The sequence below is a fragment of the Eptatretus burgeri genome, chromosome 17 (assembly GCF_056783735.1).
Source record: "Eptatretus burgeri isolate ZD-2024b chromosome 17, Ebu_testis_v1, whole genome shotgun sequence".
Taxonomy (NCBI): domain Eukaryota; kingdom Metazoa; phylum Chordata; class Myxini; order Myxiniformes; family Myxinidae; genus Eptatretus; species Eptatretus burgeri.
In genome coordinates, this window is record NC_140977.1 from 15,801,665 (window position 1) to 15,816,407 (window position 14,743).

The 14,743-nt window shown below is 32.1% G+C and overlaps 2 protein-coding genes across 2 annotated transcripts in view; both read left to right on the forward strand.

The window, feature by feature from the left end:
• LOC147009390 (uncharacterized) overlaps window positions 1–14,743 on the forward strand; it is a 234,976-nt gene that overhangs the window by 130,250 nt on the left and 89,983 nt on the right. The window lies entirely within an intron of this gene.
• LOC147009392 (uncharacterized) overlaps window positions 654–14,743 on the forward strand; it is an 18,756-nt gene continuing 4,666 nt past the window's right edge. The window contains exons 1-3 of the mRNA XM_085862171.1: window positions 654–757; window positions 854–1,048; window positions 1,145–1,357. Coding sequence (XP_085718297.1) covers window positions 665–757; window positions 854–1,048; window positions 1,145–1,357 — 501 coding nt within the window. The 5' untranslated portion in view covers window positions 654–664. The remainder of the gene's footprint in view (window positions 758–853; window positions 1,049–1,144; window positions 1,358–14,743) is intronic.

A 14,743-nucleotide genomic window follows, 5' to 3' on the forward strand; every position in this document is an offset into this window, starting at 1 on the left:
AATGCTCTTGTTTGACCACCTCCTGAGCCACAGGTTATTTTTTTGTTAAGCCCCGCCCACTTTTCTTTAAGCCCCGCCCACTTTTGCTAAGCCCCGCCCACTTTCCACAATGTATTCAATAAGCCCCGCCCACTTTTCTTTAAGCCCCGCCCACTTTTGCTAAGCTCCACCCACTTTTGTGAGGTATTTTTTTCTAAGCCACGCCCACTTTTCTAAGCCCCGCCCACTTTGCTAAGCTCCGCCCACTTTTCATGAGGTATTTTTTCTAAGCCACGCCCACTTTTCCTAAGCCCCGCCCACTTTTGCTAAGCTCCACCCACTTTTCGTGAGATATTTTTTCTAAGCCACGCCCACTTTTTCTAAGCCCCGCCCACTTTGCTAAGCTCCGCCCACTTTTCATAAGGTTTTTTCTAAGCCACGCCCACTTTTCCTAAGCCCCGCCTACTTTTGCTAAGCCCCGCCCACTCTTACATCATTTCCAGTTCATCTCTGACTCACAAAGAAATCACTAGAAAATTACAGGATGTTATGGTTTTGAAAAATTTCCCAATAAAGGCTTGCCTAGGCTTGCCCAGAGAATTTCCAAAGGAAACCACACCCACCAGTCTTTCTCTATAAAAGCTTCAAGCCCAGGCTCCATTTTAAACATTTGTTTTTGCTGGCAATGGTGTGCTGTGTGCTTGCCTGGAACTCTCTGTCTTGTATGGAACTAAACCTTCAAGTTGATGAACTGGATTCAAACCTCTTATCTGTTGAGGTAAGATTTTTATTTTCCTATTTTCAAACTTTGATTGAAGCATACTCATTTAATAATTAAATAACTTAATTAATACATCATTATTTTCTCTCACAGGAAATTGTGTCTGAAATACGAAATGAAAATACTGCTTTTGCTACAACTTGGGGGGAAATTGTTGGCTTGGTTGAAGACCTTATGAGCGACCAAGACCTTGAGTGGGATGACTTTGGGGTTCCTTGGAACTCTCTGACTTGTATGGAACTAAACCTTCAAGTTGATGAACTGGATTCAAACCTCTTATCCATTGAGGTAAGATTTTTATTTTCCTATTTTCAAACTTTGATTGAAGCATACTCATTTAATAATTAAATAACTTAATTAATACATTATTATTTTCTCTCACAGGAAATTGTATCTGAAATACAAAATGAAAATACTGCTTTTGCTACAACTTGGAGCGAAATTGTTGACTTGGTTGAAGACCTTGTGAGCGACCAAGACCTACAGAACGAGCAAGACCTTGAGTGGGATGACTTTGGTGTTCCTTGGAACTCTCTGTCTTGTATGGAACTAAACCTTCAAGTTGATGAACTGGATTCAAACCTCTTATCTGTTGAGGTAAGATTTTTATTTTCCTATTTTCAAACTTTGATTGAAGCATACTCATTTCATAATTAAATAACTTAATTAATACATTATTATTTTCTCTCACAGGAAATTGTGTCTGAAATACAAAATGAAAATACTGCTTTTGCTACAACTTGGGGCGAAATTGTTGGCTTGGTTGAAGACCTTATGAGCGACCAAGACCCACAGAACGAGTTCGTCCTTGATGACCCAACCAAAGAGTTATACCTTGGAGACCAGCAAAATCCTGAAAAAGAGTTTTACAGCAATAGTACTCATTGTGAGTTATCAAGACAATACCCACTGAACAAGTTATACGTTGATGAGCCAGAATACAAGTTTTACCTTGGAGACTCACAAATTTTGAAAAAATCAGTAAATGAGTTCTGCCTTGATGGTTTAAATAACTACCTTGGAGACTCAGGAAAAGGGTTCTGCCAAGATGGTTCTAAATATGGGAACTACCTTGGAGACTCACAAATTTTGAAAAAATCAGTAAATGAGTTCTGCCTTGATGGTTTAAATAACTACCTTGGAGACTTGGAAAGTTGGGTTTATTTTGAAGACTTGAAATGCTACCACTCTTTGAGATTTAAACCTATCAAGAAAGTTCTTACTCCCTCTTTCTATGTTATCAAACCTGAAAGCCTTAAAAGACAGAATTGGAAGAAGAGAAAAAAAAAAAACGTAAAATATATATATATATATATATATATATATATATATATATATATATATATATATATATATATATATATATATATATATATATATATATATATATATGTATGTGGAAATCTCATTTTGAAAAAGACATTGTGTTGGGTGAGGATTGAGTTGGTGTTGAGATTTTGAATGTGAGGGTTGGGGTTGAGATTTTGAATGTGAGGGTTGGGACACACACACACACACATACACATCAACAAACAAAAGTTAAGCCTTGACTATTCAGTTGAGGATTCTGTGTTTGGGGTTCACAGATCTAAGAACGTCCACCCCTTGACACACATTATATACTGTTATACACCTCGGACTTGGCCCTCGAGTGTCCACAACGGTGTATAGTAGGAGGGAGTGAAGTGCCAACCTATTGCTCCCATTGCACACACACACACACACAAACAAAAGTTAAACCTTGACTATTCAGTTGAGGATTCTGTGTTTGGGGTTCACAGATCTAAGAACGTCCCCCTTGACACACATTATATACTGTAATACACCTCGGACTTGTCCCTCTAGTGTCCACAAAGGTGTATTATCTGCTTAGTTTTGTCTTTTGTAATTCCTGTGAATAAAATGAACCTAAAATCTCTTCCCCTTCCAAATCATATATTTTATAAGTCCAAGGAACCGTATCTATTACATCAACAATTTTAAAAAGTTCTTTCGTCCATCGTTCAGTAAAACCCTTTTCAAAATGAGATTTCCACCTATATATTCTTACGATATCACCAACTTTGAACTTAGGTTTTCTGACATTAATCTCTTTTTCATATTTTAATTTTGTAAATGTTTCTGATGGTTTCATATTTGTTGACGTGTGAATCGTGTCATTATACTTATTCACAATATCCTGAATAAAAGATGACCATTGTTGTGAACCGAGTTGTGTGAATTTTTTATATAGTCTCTCTTTTACGGTACGATTAAAACGTTCAACAACAACTGCCTTCCCTTCATTAAAGGTACTGTATAATGTAATACTGTTATTTTTTAGAAAATTCATAAATGTCTTGTTATAAAACTCTCTACCCTCATCAGTCCACAATTTTTTAGGTTTTTTCTTACTTTTATTAAATATCTGTTGAAAAGCTAACATAAGAGTATTACCTGTTTTGTTTTTTAAAGGGACAACCCACGCATATCTACTCCTCAAATCAATAACGGTTAAAGCATACTTGTACCCCTTATCATTATTGAGTTCAATCAAATCAGCAGACCAGATATAATCAACTTCCTTGGAATAAACTTTCCTTCTCTGAAACTTTGTGAATATTGGTTTATGTAATTCATCAGCTAATTGCTCTTCAGTCTTAATGGCATCATTAGAGCCTATAAGTTGTTTGAATTTCCAAGTCCAAGTTTCAATTTAGCACTAATCATCTTCTTCACGATGAACCTATCAACTTTTTCTCTCAAGGTTGGATTTTGTATCAGAGACAAATTATACAACATTTCTCTATCGGCTTCATGCTTTTCTTCCAACATTGTGGTATTCCCATAATCAATATCGTGTCTCATGCACACTTCATCAACTCTATTGATTGGTTTACTCCAGGATTTAGGATTGTCTGCCTCATCTAATCTTTTATCCAAGTTTGTGCCTGGACCACAGAAAGAATACCCTGGAAGATGTAATTCCCCTGGTATTCCAGTAGCTGTAAATTTACTTCCTGATAAAAACTTTTGTATATCTCCTCCGAGTTTGTGTTTGGAGATAAATTGATTTTTTTTTGAACCACATACCGAACATATACCTATTTGTATAACCCTGTTATTTTTACTTTTAATATATGAAATATTTTTAGTATTAGTTTTCTTTTTACATTTGAGACAATAACTCATTTATTTATGAGAAAAATTCCTGCAGAGTGCAAAAACCTTTTTAGTTTCCAACATGCACATTTGAATCTTAATTTTTAAAACATAAAGAATCCTTAGAAATGCCTTCACTCTCTCCTCCATTTATTTAAGAAAAAAAAAATGAAAAACTTGAATTAAAATCCATATCTTGTCGATGCTAATAGTCTTGTCGAAAGTATTGCAAATAGACTTGTCAATTCTTTGTTTTCCTCCTCGGTGGGTTGAGTTATTTTCTGTAATACCACCAATCTTTTTTGAATCTCACTGGTTTCCATATTTTGATATTTATTCATTCTCTCTCTTTCCTCCCTCTCTCTCTTCTCTCTTTCCTCCTTCTCACTCTTCTCCTTTTCCTCCTTCTCTTTCTTCTCCCTCTCTCTCTTCTCTCGTTCCTCCCTCTCTCTATTCTCTCTTTCCTCCTTCTCTCTCTTCTCCTTTTCCTCCTTCTCTTTCTTCTCCCTCTCTCTCTACTCTCTTTCCCCCCTCTCTCTATTCTCTCTTTCCTCCTTCTCTCTCTTCTCCTTTTTCTCCTTCTCTTTCTTCTCCCTCTCCTCCTTCTCCTTTTCCTCCTCTTCCCTCTCTTCTTCAACTCCTTCCTCATCCCTTACTATCCTTGAATCGTTTACACCCCATAGAATATTATACATATATTCATCAGGATTTCTTGTTATTCCTGTATCCAAAATATTTTTTTTACAACAGGAAACCAATAAAATTTCTTTTGAATTTCTAAAAGAGCCTTACCTTTTCTTAACCTTATAATTTTTTCATTATTTAACATTCTAATTAAATCTAAAGTTGTCGGTTTATCAACATCAGCATAATGCCAATCTTTTATTGAAAATACCTCATTCTTATGTTGTAGAACATATTTATTAAAATAACGAATACCCTTTTCTTGAAGGTATGCTTGGACACAGAAATGATAATTTTCTTGAAGCCTTCTTGCTGTCATTTATGTATTAGAAATATATGTTAGAATAATATTATGGCACGAAACACCTCCCCATCTTCCCATAGTTAAATCATTTTGTATTTCCTTACTTATTATATATAATCCTGTTTTTTCTGTTTTCATGAGATAAACAAGGGCAAAACCATTATTATATTTACCCTTATTAAATTATTTTATTTGTTGTTTACTAATAGTGGCTCCACAAAACTCATTCTCGATACCAAGTGCATAATATTCTTCCTTACGAGACTGATTTACTTGTTCCAGGTCTTCGAGGTTAATTTGAAATGACCAATTATACCCTAAATCATTCATATCATACCCCCATTGTTCTATTCTCATACAAACGATACGCCCTTCTTTATAAAAATTTATTTTAATTCGAACTGTGAATTCTGTATGACCTGGAGATAATATCAACACTTCTGTATCTTTGGAATACACAGCCGTTTTATTTAAGTATATATATTGTGATAAATCGCTTAATCTCACCAAGTCATTCGCGTCAGTCGGGCTTGGATAATTTTTTAATTTATAAGCATTTTTCATGTTAATATTTTTGTTTATATTATATTTATGTCGTTCAGCCTGTGCCTTTGTATAATAATTTGATAAATCAATATCCAGTTCTTGAGATACACCAAAGATAGAACCATCTTTACCAACATAAGTCATTTATATTAGATTAAAAATAATATCATAAAATTTTTTATTTTTGTTGAGTTGAAATAACACATATAGACATTATTGACCACAACACTTGGAATTTAATTCTTGGACTTGAAATGTTTGATAAACACCATTCTGTAAGAATTTTATGACTTCAACAGGTGGTGGAAGACCAAAACTATCAAAATAATATTTGGCTTGACTATTAAAAATACAAACCCAATGAGAACCGTTCCCATCATTATCTTCTAAGTTCATAATAATATTCTTTGTATGTTTCGGCACATTTGTTAATTCATCTCTCATACAAATAACCACATTATGAATTTTTAATTTCTTAAAATATTTGGCAAGTTGTAAATTTGATGTTGTATTCTTTCCAAATTCTTTCAACCACTCATCAATGCTCATTTATTTATTAGAAAGATATAATCCATTACCTCTTTTCGTTAATTTTACACCTGCTTGTGCTATAGAAGAAAGCATATCTCCAACTAACAATCTCGCTTTATCAGGCAGACCTTCAAGTTTTTCAGCAAAATCTACAATTACACCACTTCCACTAATTTGTTTCTCCAACTCTTTGTTATGTCTTTCCAATTCTTTTTGAGCCTGGAGTTGAGCCTTCCTTTCGTTGGCAGTTTTCACCGCTGTTGAAATACCACCCGTCAATGCTCCAACCGCACTTAAACCAGCAAATAAAGGAATTAGAAATGGGAGAAATCCTCCACTCGTCTCTCTTATTGAATATTTTTTCAACATTGGTTTTGTCATTTTAATTTTAAGTGAGCCAGTGTCATTCAAGATTTTAACCTGTTCTCTTGTGAGCAAAACATCAATTCTTACTGCTTCTTTTCTCTGAATTGTATTAACGTTAATTGTACAAGGCTTTTGATTTTGAACACAAGATGATAGTTTATGAAGATTGATTTGATTAACATATACCCCAGTTGGTACTTTGCCACTCATTTATTTAACAAAAAATTATGTGAGACTAATCATCACACCATTATCTGTATTAATCTCTCCTCTTTCAATGTATAGGGAAGTATCCACTCGATTAGACTTTATAGTTTCCTTTCGAGCGCTCAGGTCAAACGCATAGATTGTATACAAACTTTTAAATGCTGTCATATCCAAAATAGGTTCTTTATTTCCATTACTTTCACACACCTTTTGGTAAGACTTGTATGCTTCAGCAAAATCATTTTTTTCCCAATTAATTTCCAATCTATCTCGTGGATAAAATGTTCCATCTAGAGAAACGCGAAGTTGTTTCACCTTAGCATTATCACTCAATGCATTATTCTTATCAGTCGCAGTATCACCATCTGGCTTTTTAAAAATCATCCACAGATATCGTGGCTTTCCTTCCAGAACACCTAAATTCCACGTGTAAGTAGTTTGGTTGAGTTTAACGTGTTGACATCTTCTTTTGAGGTATGATACACTGAGTGGTTTCTTTGAGTTAAGTCTTCGATTCAACATCTCTTCTGTTTTAAGATTAGGAGTATATTCACTGATATACCAACTCATCTCCTCAATTACAAATTTATTCTGTTCACCAAAAGCACTACCAACACCAAAAAGCAATCTATTTTCATTATCATTCCTTTGTAGTTGAAATCTAATTTTAAGACCATACAGAACTTTATCATAATCACAAAATCCAAATATACCTTTAAGAGGAACTGCCACAGTAAAACTATTTTCTGCTTTTGTATCATCATTATACATTCCTTTCCTTTGAATATATCCAGGGTCTGTGTTTGTTCCCGTTGACATATCAGGAATAAAACCTTCGACAGACCCCTTTCCCATTCTATCACTGAATGTATAGAGTGTAAATTTCATCATTTCAGATACAGCAGAGACATAATCAACCGCTTCAACTTCTTGTGTTCCAATATACAATCGCACACTATCAAACATTTTCCAGAAGAAATCATTTACAAGTGTAGCGTTTGTGTTATTCCCAGCCTTAGTGAATTTAAATTTACACAACAAGAAACTTTCGGAGAGATTCAAATAGGTTTGTTGATTATTTATTTCAAAACTTTTTGTACCATTTGTATTCCAGTCTGTTCCAGTTATTGCATTTACCTTGAAGTAATCTTCTTTTTTAGTGGAGTTTGAGATAATAATGGTATCATCCAAATCATAGATACTATCAATTGCTTCCATACTTGTATTTATTTAGGAAAAAAGATGTTAAAACTTTTGAAACCCTGATCCAAGTATTTGAATTATTTTCTGTCGTTCTTGGGGGACAACTGAGTTTTACCTTTCTTAATTTCTTTTATTGCTTGTAATTTATGAGATTCCTTCTGAGCATCTTTTATACTCTTTACAGCACCTGCTACATTTCCCACAGCAGAAGCAGTTGAACCAATTAGGTCTTTATGTTTAAGAATAGTTGAACCAATACCCATGAGAGTATCAATTATCCCATCTCCTCTAAATTGATGTCCGACACCCCTTTGTCTCTTAGGTTTATAGTATCCTCTACCAAGATACATACCTTCACCCTTGTAGTACGGGGAAAGGAACATCCCATCCCCTGTAATTATTTTATATTTTCCCAACTCGTGTTTCCTCACAATAACCATCGTATTTATTTATTGGAAAACTTCACGTAGGTGAATTCTGATGGATATAACTTCTCCATTAAAAGAAATCACACGATTATCTTGGTCGGTTATCCTAAAATTTACTCTGTGTATGGTTTTTCCTGACACAGGTAGATAAACCAAATTTTTAGGTTCCATATTGAATTTATAACCAATTGGGGTTGAGTATGCGCTGAATGAAAATATTGTATTTGTTTTTTTTCCATCATTATAAGCACCATCAATCAAATCACAGTGAATTAACACCGAATTTATTCCTGAGGATATTTGAATGACATTATCACTGTAAAACGTCCCATTAGTTTCAATCTTTTTTGAGGAGAAACCCAATAACTCTCTAAATGAATTATCAATTGTGAAATCAACCTTGTAGTTATTTTTAACTTTAATCGTTGATTTTGAAGTATGTTTTTGAATGTTTATAACAATATTTTTGGTTCATCACCCTGTTCTTTCATAAGACGAGCAATTTCGGAAGATATTTGAGAAATCTCGTATGCTCCGGTGAGACTGTTATCGTTTTGTATCCACTTCCCGGATTATAACTAAACTTGTCATTTTTCTCGGTTATATTAAATAAGGTATTATAAGTTTCCATGGACAATAAAGATGCCTCATATTCTTTTGTTGTGTCAAGTTGTAGTGGGTATGGGAATGAAGATGTGTGGTCGCTTGTTGTGAAATTAAAACTCAGGATTGTGCTTCTCATCTTATTTAATATGAGATAAAATGTCTTTATATTGAGATTTATTAATTATTTTCATGTTCATCAACTGGTCTAAAATGGCTGATGCTTCATTAAAACAATTGTTATTTCCAGCCTTCTTACTGCCTAACAACAATAACAGTCTATTAACTAATTGCGATGGGTCATTTGGAAGAAAACTAATACCTGAACCAAGGATACTTAAAGCCTGAATAATGTGTTTCTCCTTCTCATTCTTCCTACTTTTACCAGAAAGAATAACCTTATAATTTAGAGTGTTCAGCAAATCAATATATACTCTATCATCATTATTTTCCATATCCAATGGTTTATCAATATACTTTGATTCATCCCTCACAGTTGAACCTTGTCTTCCATCTTTTGTGAGAAGAAACATTAATCTCGGAGTTAGTTTAACAGGGGGTTGAGCAGAACTTAAGAACCTTAATTCATCATTAAATATCAATACCTTTTCTTGAACAAGATGAAATATTGCTGGTTGTTCTGTTGGAATTGGTTGTCCTGCTTTGGTTTTTGAATCCGCTGAATATTCATTGTTTTGAACAGCATTCACAATATAATCAGGGGGTTGATTAATCTCTTCCAGTTGTTGAAATAAACCTTCATCATCATATTCTAATTCTCCTAAATGCTCCAATTCTTCCTCCGTCATTTGACTGAAATCTTTTAACATTTGAAGCTTTCTGGGAGTATATTCTACTGTGGGAACTGTGGAAACATCTTTCATTTTTTCTTGGGAAGTTTTTAAAAGTGGTTTAAAAAATTTCTCTTGTTTTCTTTCAAATGCTTCTTCGCCCGTTAGTTTCTGTCTGCGTTTCTTCTTTATGTCTTCCTGTTGTTTTACAACTTTTGAAACCAACTCTTGATGTTCCTTAAATCTTCTTGCTCTTTCTTTTGTATCCATTTATTTATTGTAAAATATCATTTAATGAATTGTAAAGATTAACAGGGAAATTTTCCTTTTCTTCATCATTCAAGTAGATGTGTTCAAATAAATCCTTTTCTTTAAATATTTCATCAAATTCTTTATTAACATTAATGCGAGTTGTAATTTCTTCTTCACTAATACTTGCATCTCTGCTTTTCATACGTTTACGTTGAGTTTCTTCATCAACATCAAAAGCGAATGATAAAATCTTCACCCCGCTCAGATATTTAATAATTTGTCTCGTTCCTTCTTGATTAGTTTCTAATATCCCAACACCACCAGATTTTAGTTTCCTTAACTCACTCTTACAATGTGAATATTTTGTTGTACCAAGAGAAACCTCCTCAAATATTTGTCCTTCATTCCTCAATCGCATATGTTCCTCCACTGAAATATAGTGATAATCTTCACCTTTTACTTCTCCAGGTCTTATTGCTCTAGTTGTTGTTGATACAATGCGTATCACGGGGTGTTTTTTCAGTAAATTTACAATATTCTCATTTGTACTACACAAGAACCTTGATTTATGAAAGTTTTTTCCAGAAGCAGATTTACCCACAAGATTTATAATAATAGTTGTCATTTATATATGTAATTGTTTATAAAACAAAAAATATATCCCTTAATATCTCATCTTGTTTCACAACAATATATTTATATTTTTCAGTCGTGTGCTTCATGTAATCCTCAAATTTCTTTTTACTACATAATGTAGAACAATTATCTCTCCAAAAATTATTGATATCTATTGAATTTAACTTGAATAAAATAAAATTATTAGCATTGTTTCTGATGGAACGACGAGGAAGTTGAAAGTACGATTGACTAAGATAAATACAATTACAAGAGGAATGTCTCCCTCTTGTGTAGTAGCTGTCCATTACCGTTTGGTTTCTCTCATTAACACAATCATCAAAGATAACGAGGTTCTTTTTTGATTTATCCAAATCTTGGGGAGACGGTATATCATCCGTATTATCACTAAGAATACAAGTTATAGGATTTGATTTCTTTTTACATCTCTGTGTATCACAAAATAGTTGAATTATATCTTCAATGTTATAATCATTTAGGTTTTTTTGACATTTAAATAAACCGATTATATCTTCTTTTTGAAGACCAGCATTAAAACCTTGTGAGAGTAGTTGATACTCTGGTTGAAAACTCGACTTTGTGAAAATTATTAAATTATCATAATCTAAAAAGTTGGGAGTGAGGAGCATTTTTAAAAGTAAGCAGGTTTTTCCACATCCACTTGAACCAACTATGAGACATCTTAATGAATTTGGGAGATTTTTATGGTTGTTAAATTTTATCTTATTTTCCCAAATAGGTAAAAAATCATTCATTTATATATTTAGAAAACAAGTTATTTAATTTATTATTGGCTTTTTTAGAAACTCTATATTTTATCCTAAGTTCAGGTTTAATTTCAAGATAATCCATTATTTTATTTATACAATATCTTGTGTTGATATTTCCCTGAAAATTACATCCATGAATAATATATAACAACAATCCTTTGAACATTTCTCTTATACGTTCAGTTTCTTCCCTTGTAAGGAAAGGTGTGTTATCACCCTCATACTTTACATTCATTTCTCTAATCAATCTTGTAAAGTAATTCATTTTTGGTGTAAATCTAAAAGAATTATTTTCCTTTTTATATTTTTTATTATCATTAATTAGAAGATAATCACAGAATATACATTGTTTATCGGCTTTTGACTCTGTGTTTAATCCCCCTCTTTCACACGCAGGACAATTCTCAAATTTGTCATATGAAGAATCAGGAAAGTCTAGCATATTTATAAAGTAAAACTTTACTTAAACTGAAATTCATCTATACTTTCAGTTGTATATTACCATCGATATCGATATACTTTTTTCATTATCAGATTCAACGACAACATTTTTTATATTAAAGGTAATTTTAAAATTATCGTTAACTACTATTGAACGAAATGTCATTTCACCTGATATATTAACATCCTTTATTTCATCAGGATTTACATCTTTAGGGTTGTTGAAAAAAATACAAATTTCTCCTTGCATATTACAGATGGTCTTATCTTTTCTTTCTAAAGCTTCATCCATAAGGTTTTTGTTCTTTGATACTTTTTCTTGTTTCATTGCTTTTTCTAGTTTTGAATATATTACTAGAAGGAGAGGAGAAACTTTTGTGAGAGATACTTTAATTGATGTTCTACCAGGTATACTAAAAGCCCTTCCACTGAAGGAAATTGAAGAACTCATATTATTTACCATAATAGTATTTATCCAATAGTTGTTATATTTATCTTTGTTCAATTTTACATCCTTGACATATTTCTCAGTATCTTTAACAGATGAAGAGATTGATTGAAACTTGTCTTTTGTGTCTTGAAACATTGTATTTATTAAGTGAAAAAGTTGGAGGATAAAATGTTTTTAAGCACAGATTCACCTATAAATTAAACGAAATTTTCATCAATAAAATTTTAGTTGAAGCAAAGTTTTATTCTATAAATATGGTGAATACAACGTACTGCGATGTTTGTAATCACGAATATAAACATTATAGAAAACACCTCCGAACTAACAAACACACATTTAATCTATTTCATCAAATATCTCCTCTTGAGTTGGAAAGAAAACATTGTGATATCTGTTCAAAGGATGTTTTGAAGAGTAGTTATAATAAACATCTTCAATCACAAAAACACAAGAAAAATGAGTTTAAAGTAAAGGGAGACTATTATATTAAAAACACTGATGGGGCATTTAAAGGGCATATAAAAATAAGGATTTTTCAATTTGGAGAACCCGGTCCATCATCAATAGCTGAATCAATTGAAATAGTGAAACCCGATGTTGAAAAATTTATTAAAAAGACATTAAAAGAAAAGAAAACTTTAAAGTTTTATATGGGAGTGAAAATGAATATGAAAAGACAAGATGAAGAACATACTCCTTATATGAGAACAGGTCTTCATTTTATAACATCATTTCAAGATTTTTTGAATAGTGGGGTTCATGAAGAACTATCAAGACAAGAGGAGGATGTTGATAATACAGTGGTAGGAAGTGGATTCAATATTAAAAAAATCATCTTTTTAGATATACACATTCTAAAATCAAACCCTCTTAAAGCTTCTTCTTATATTGAATTACCAAAAGAAATAAAACTAAAGAAGGCAGTTGTTAATATTAAGAACAATGATAATAAATGTTTTCTCTGGTCTGTTCTTGCTCACTTTCATCCACCAAAATGTAATTCAGAAAGAGTAAAACAATATATGAAATATGAGAATACCTTGGACATTAAAGATTTTAAATTCCCAATGCCACTAACAGATATTCCTAAATTTGAGAAAAAGAATAATCTTTCTATTAATGTATATGGATTAACGGATACAAACAAAGTTCAAATATTAAAAATTTCAAACAACTATAAAAATGAAGAAACACACATTGACCTTTTATATTTTAGTGTTGGAAAGAATTCACATTACACATACATCAATAATTTATCAAGATTAATCTCTTCTCAGGTATTCAGAACAGCAAACAAAATATATCCTTGTAAGCGATGTCTTAATTCATTTCATACAAAAGAACGATTAGAACAACATTCAAAATATTGTAGTAATCATAAATCAGCTGTAATTACAATGCCTAAACCTGGTGAAAAGATTTCTTTTGAAGATTATAATAAATCTATCATGCACCCATTTGTGATATACACTGATTTTGAATGTATCCTTAAAAAGATAAATACTGCTTCTCCTAATCCAAAAGAACCATATACAAATAAATATCAAAAACATATTCCTTGTGGTTTCTGTTATTATGTCAAATCATCTGTTGGAGAAAAGTATAACAAACTTGAACATTATCGTGGAAAAAATGCTTCACAAGAGTTTGTAAAACGATTAGAAAAGGATTGTATAAGACTCACTAAATTAATGAAAGAAACAAATGAACCGATGAAATTAACCAAAGAAGAAAAATTAGAATTTAGAATGAACAATATCTGTCATATTTGTGAGGGGAAATTAAGGAGTCTAAAGTTAGAGACCATTGTCATCTTACTGGTAAATATAGAGGTCCCGCTCATTCCTGTTGTAATCTTAATTATAAATTACCTTCTTTTATTCCAGTCTTTCTTCACAACAGCGCCAACTATGATACACATCTATTTATAAATGAACTTTCAAAAACACCAGGGAATATTTCTGCCATAACAAACACAAGTCAAAAGTATATTTCATTTTCAAAAATGATATTCACAAAACCTTTAACTCGTATTAGGTTTCTAGATTCTTACAAGTTTATGGGAACACCACTAGCCTACCTCGCATCAAATCTAAGCTCCACGGACTCTTTTCCAAATCTTAATTCATTCTTTCCAAAAGAGGAAATTCTCACTAAAGAGGAAATTCAGATAAAAGAGAGAATTCAAAGTAAAGAGGAAACTCTAATTAATGAAGAAATTCTAACTGAAGATGAAATTCTAATTATAAAGAAAATTCGAACAATGAATGAAATTCTAACTAAAGAGGAAATTCAGATTAAAGATGAAATTCTGATTAAAGAAGGAATTCTTACGAGAGAGGAAATTCAAACAAGGAATGAAATTCAAAGTAAAGAGAAAATTCTTACAAGTAAGGGAATTTATCCTTATGATTATATGGATTCATTTATGAGATTTAAAGAAACACAACTTCCTTCAAAAGAAAGTTTCTATAATAACCTTTATGAAGAAGAGATAAGTGATAAGGAATATAAACACGCACAAGAAATATGGAAAATATTTAAGATAAAGAACCTTGGAGAATATCATGATTTATATCTAAAAACAGATGTTTTATTGTTAGCTGATGTGTTTGAGGCTTTTAGAACA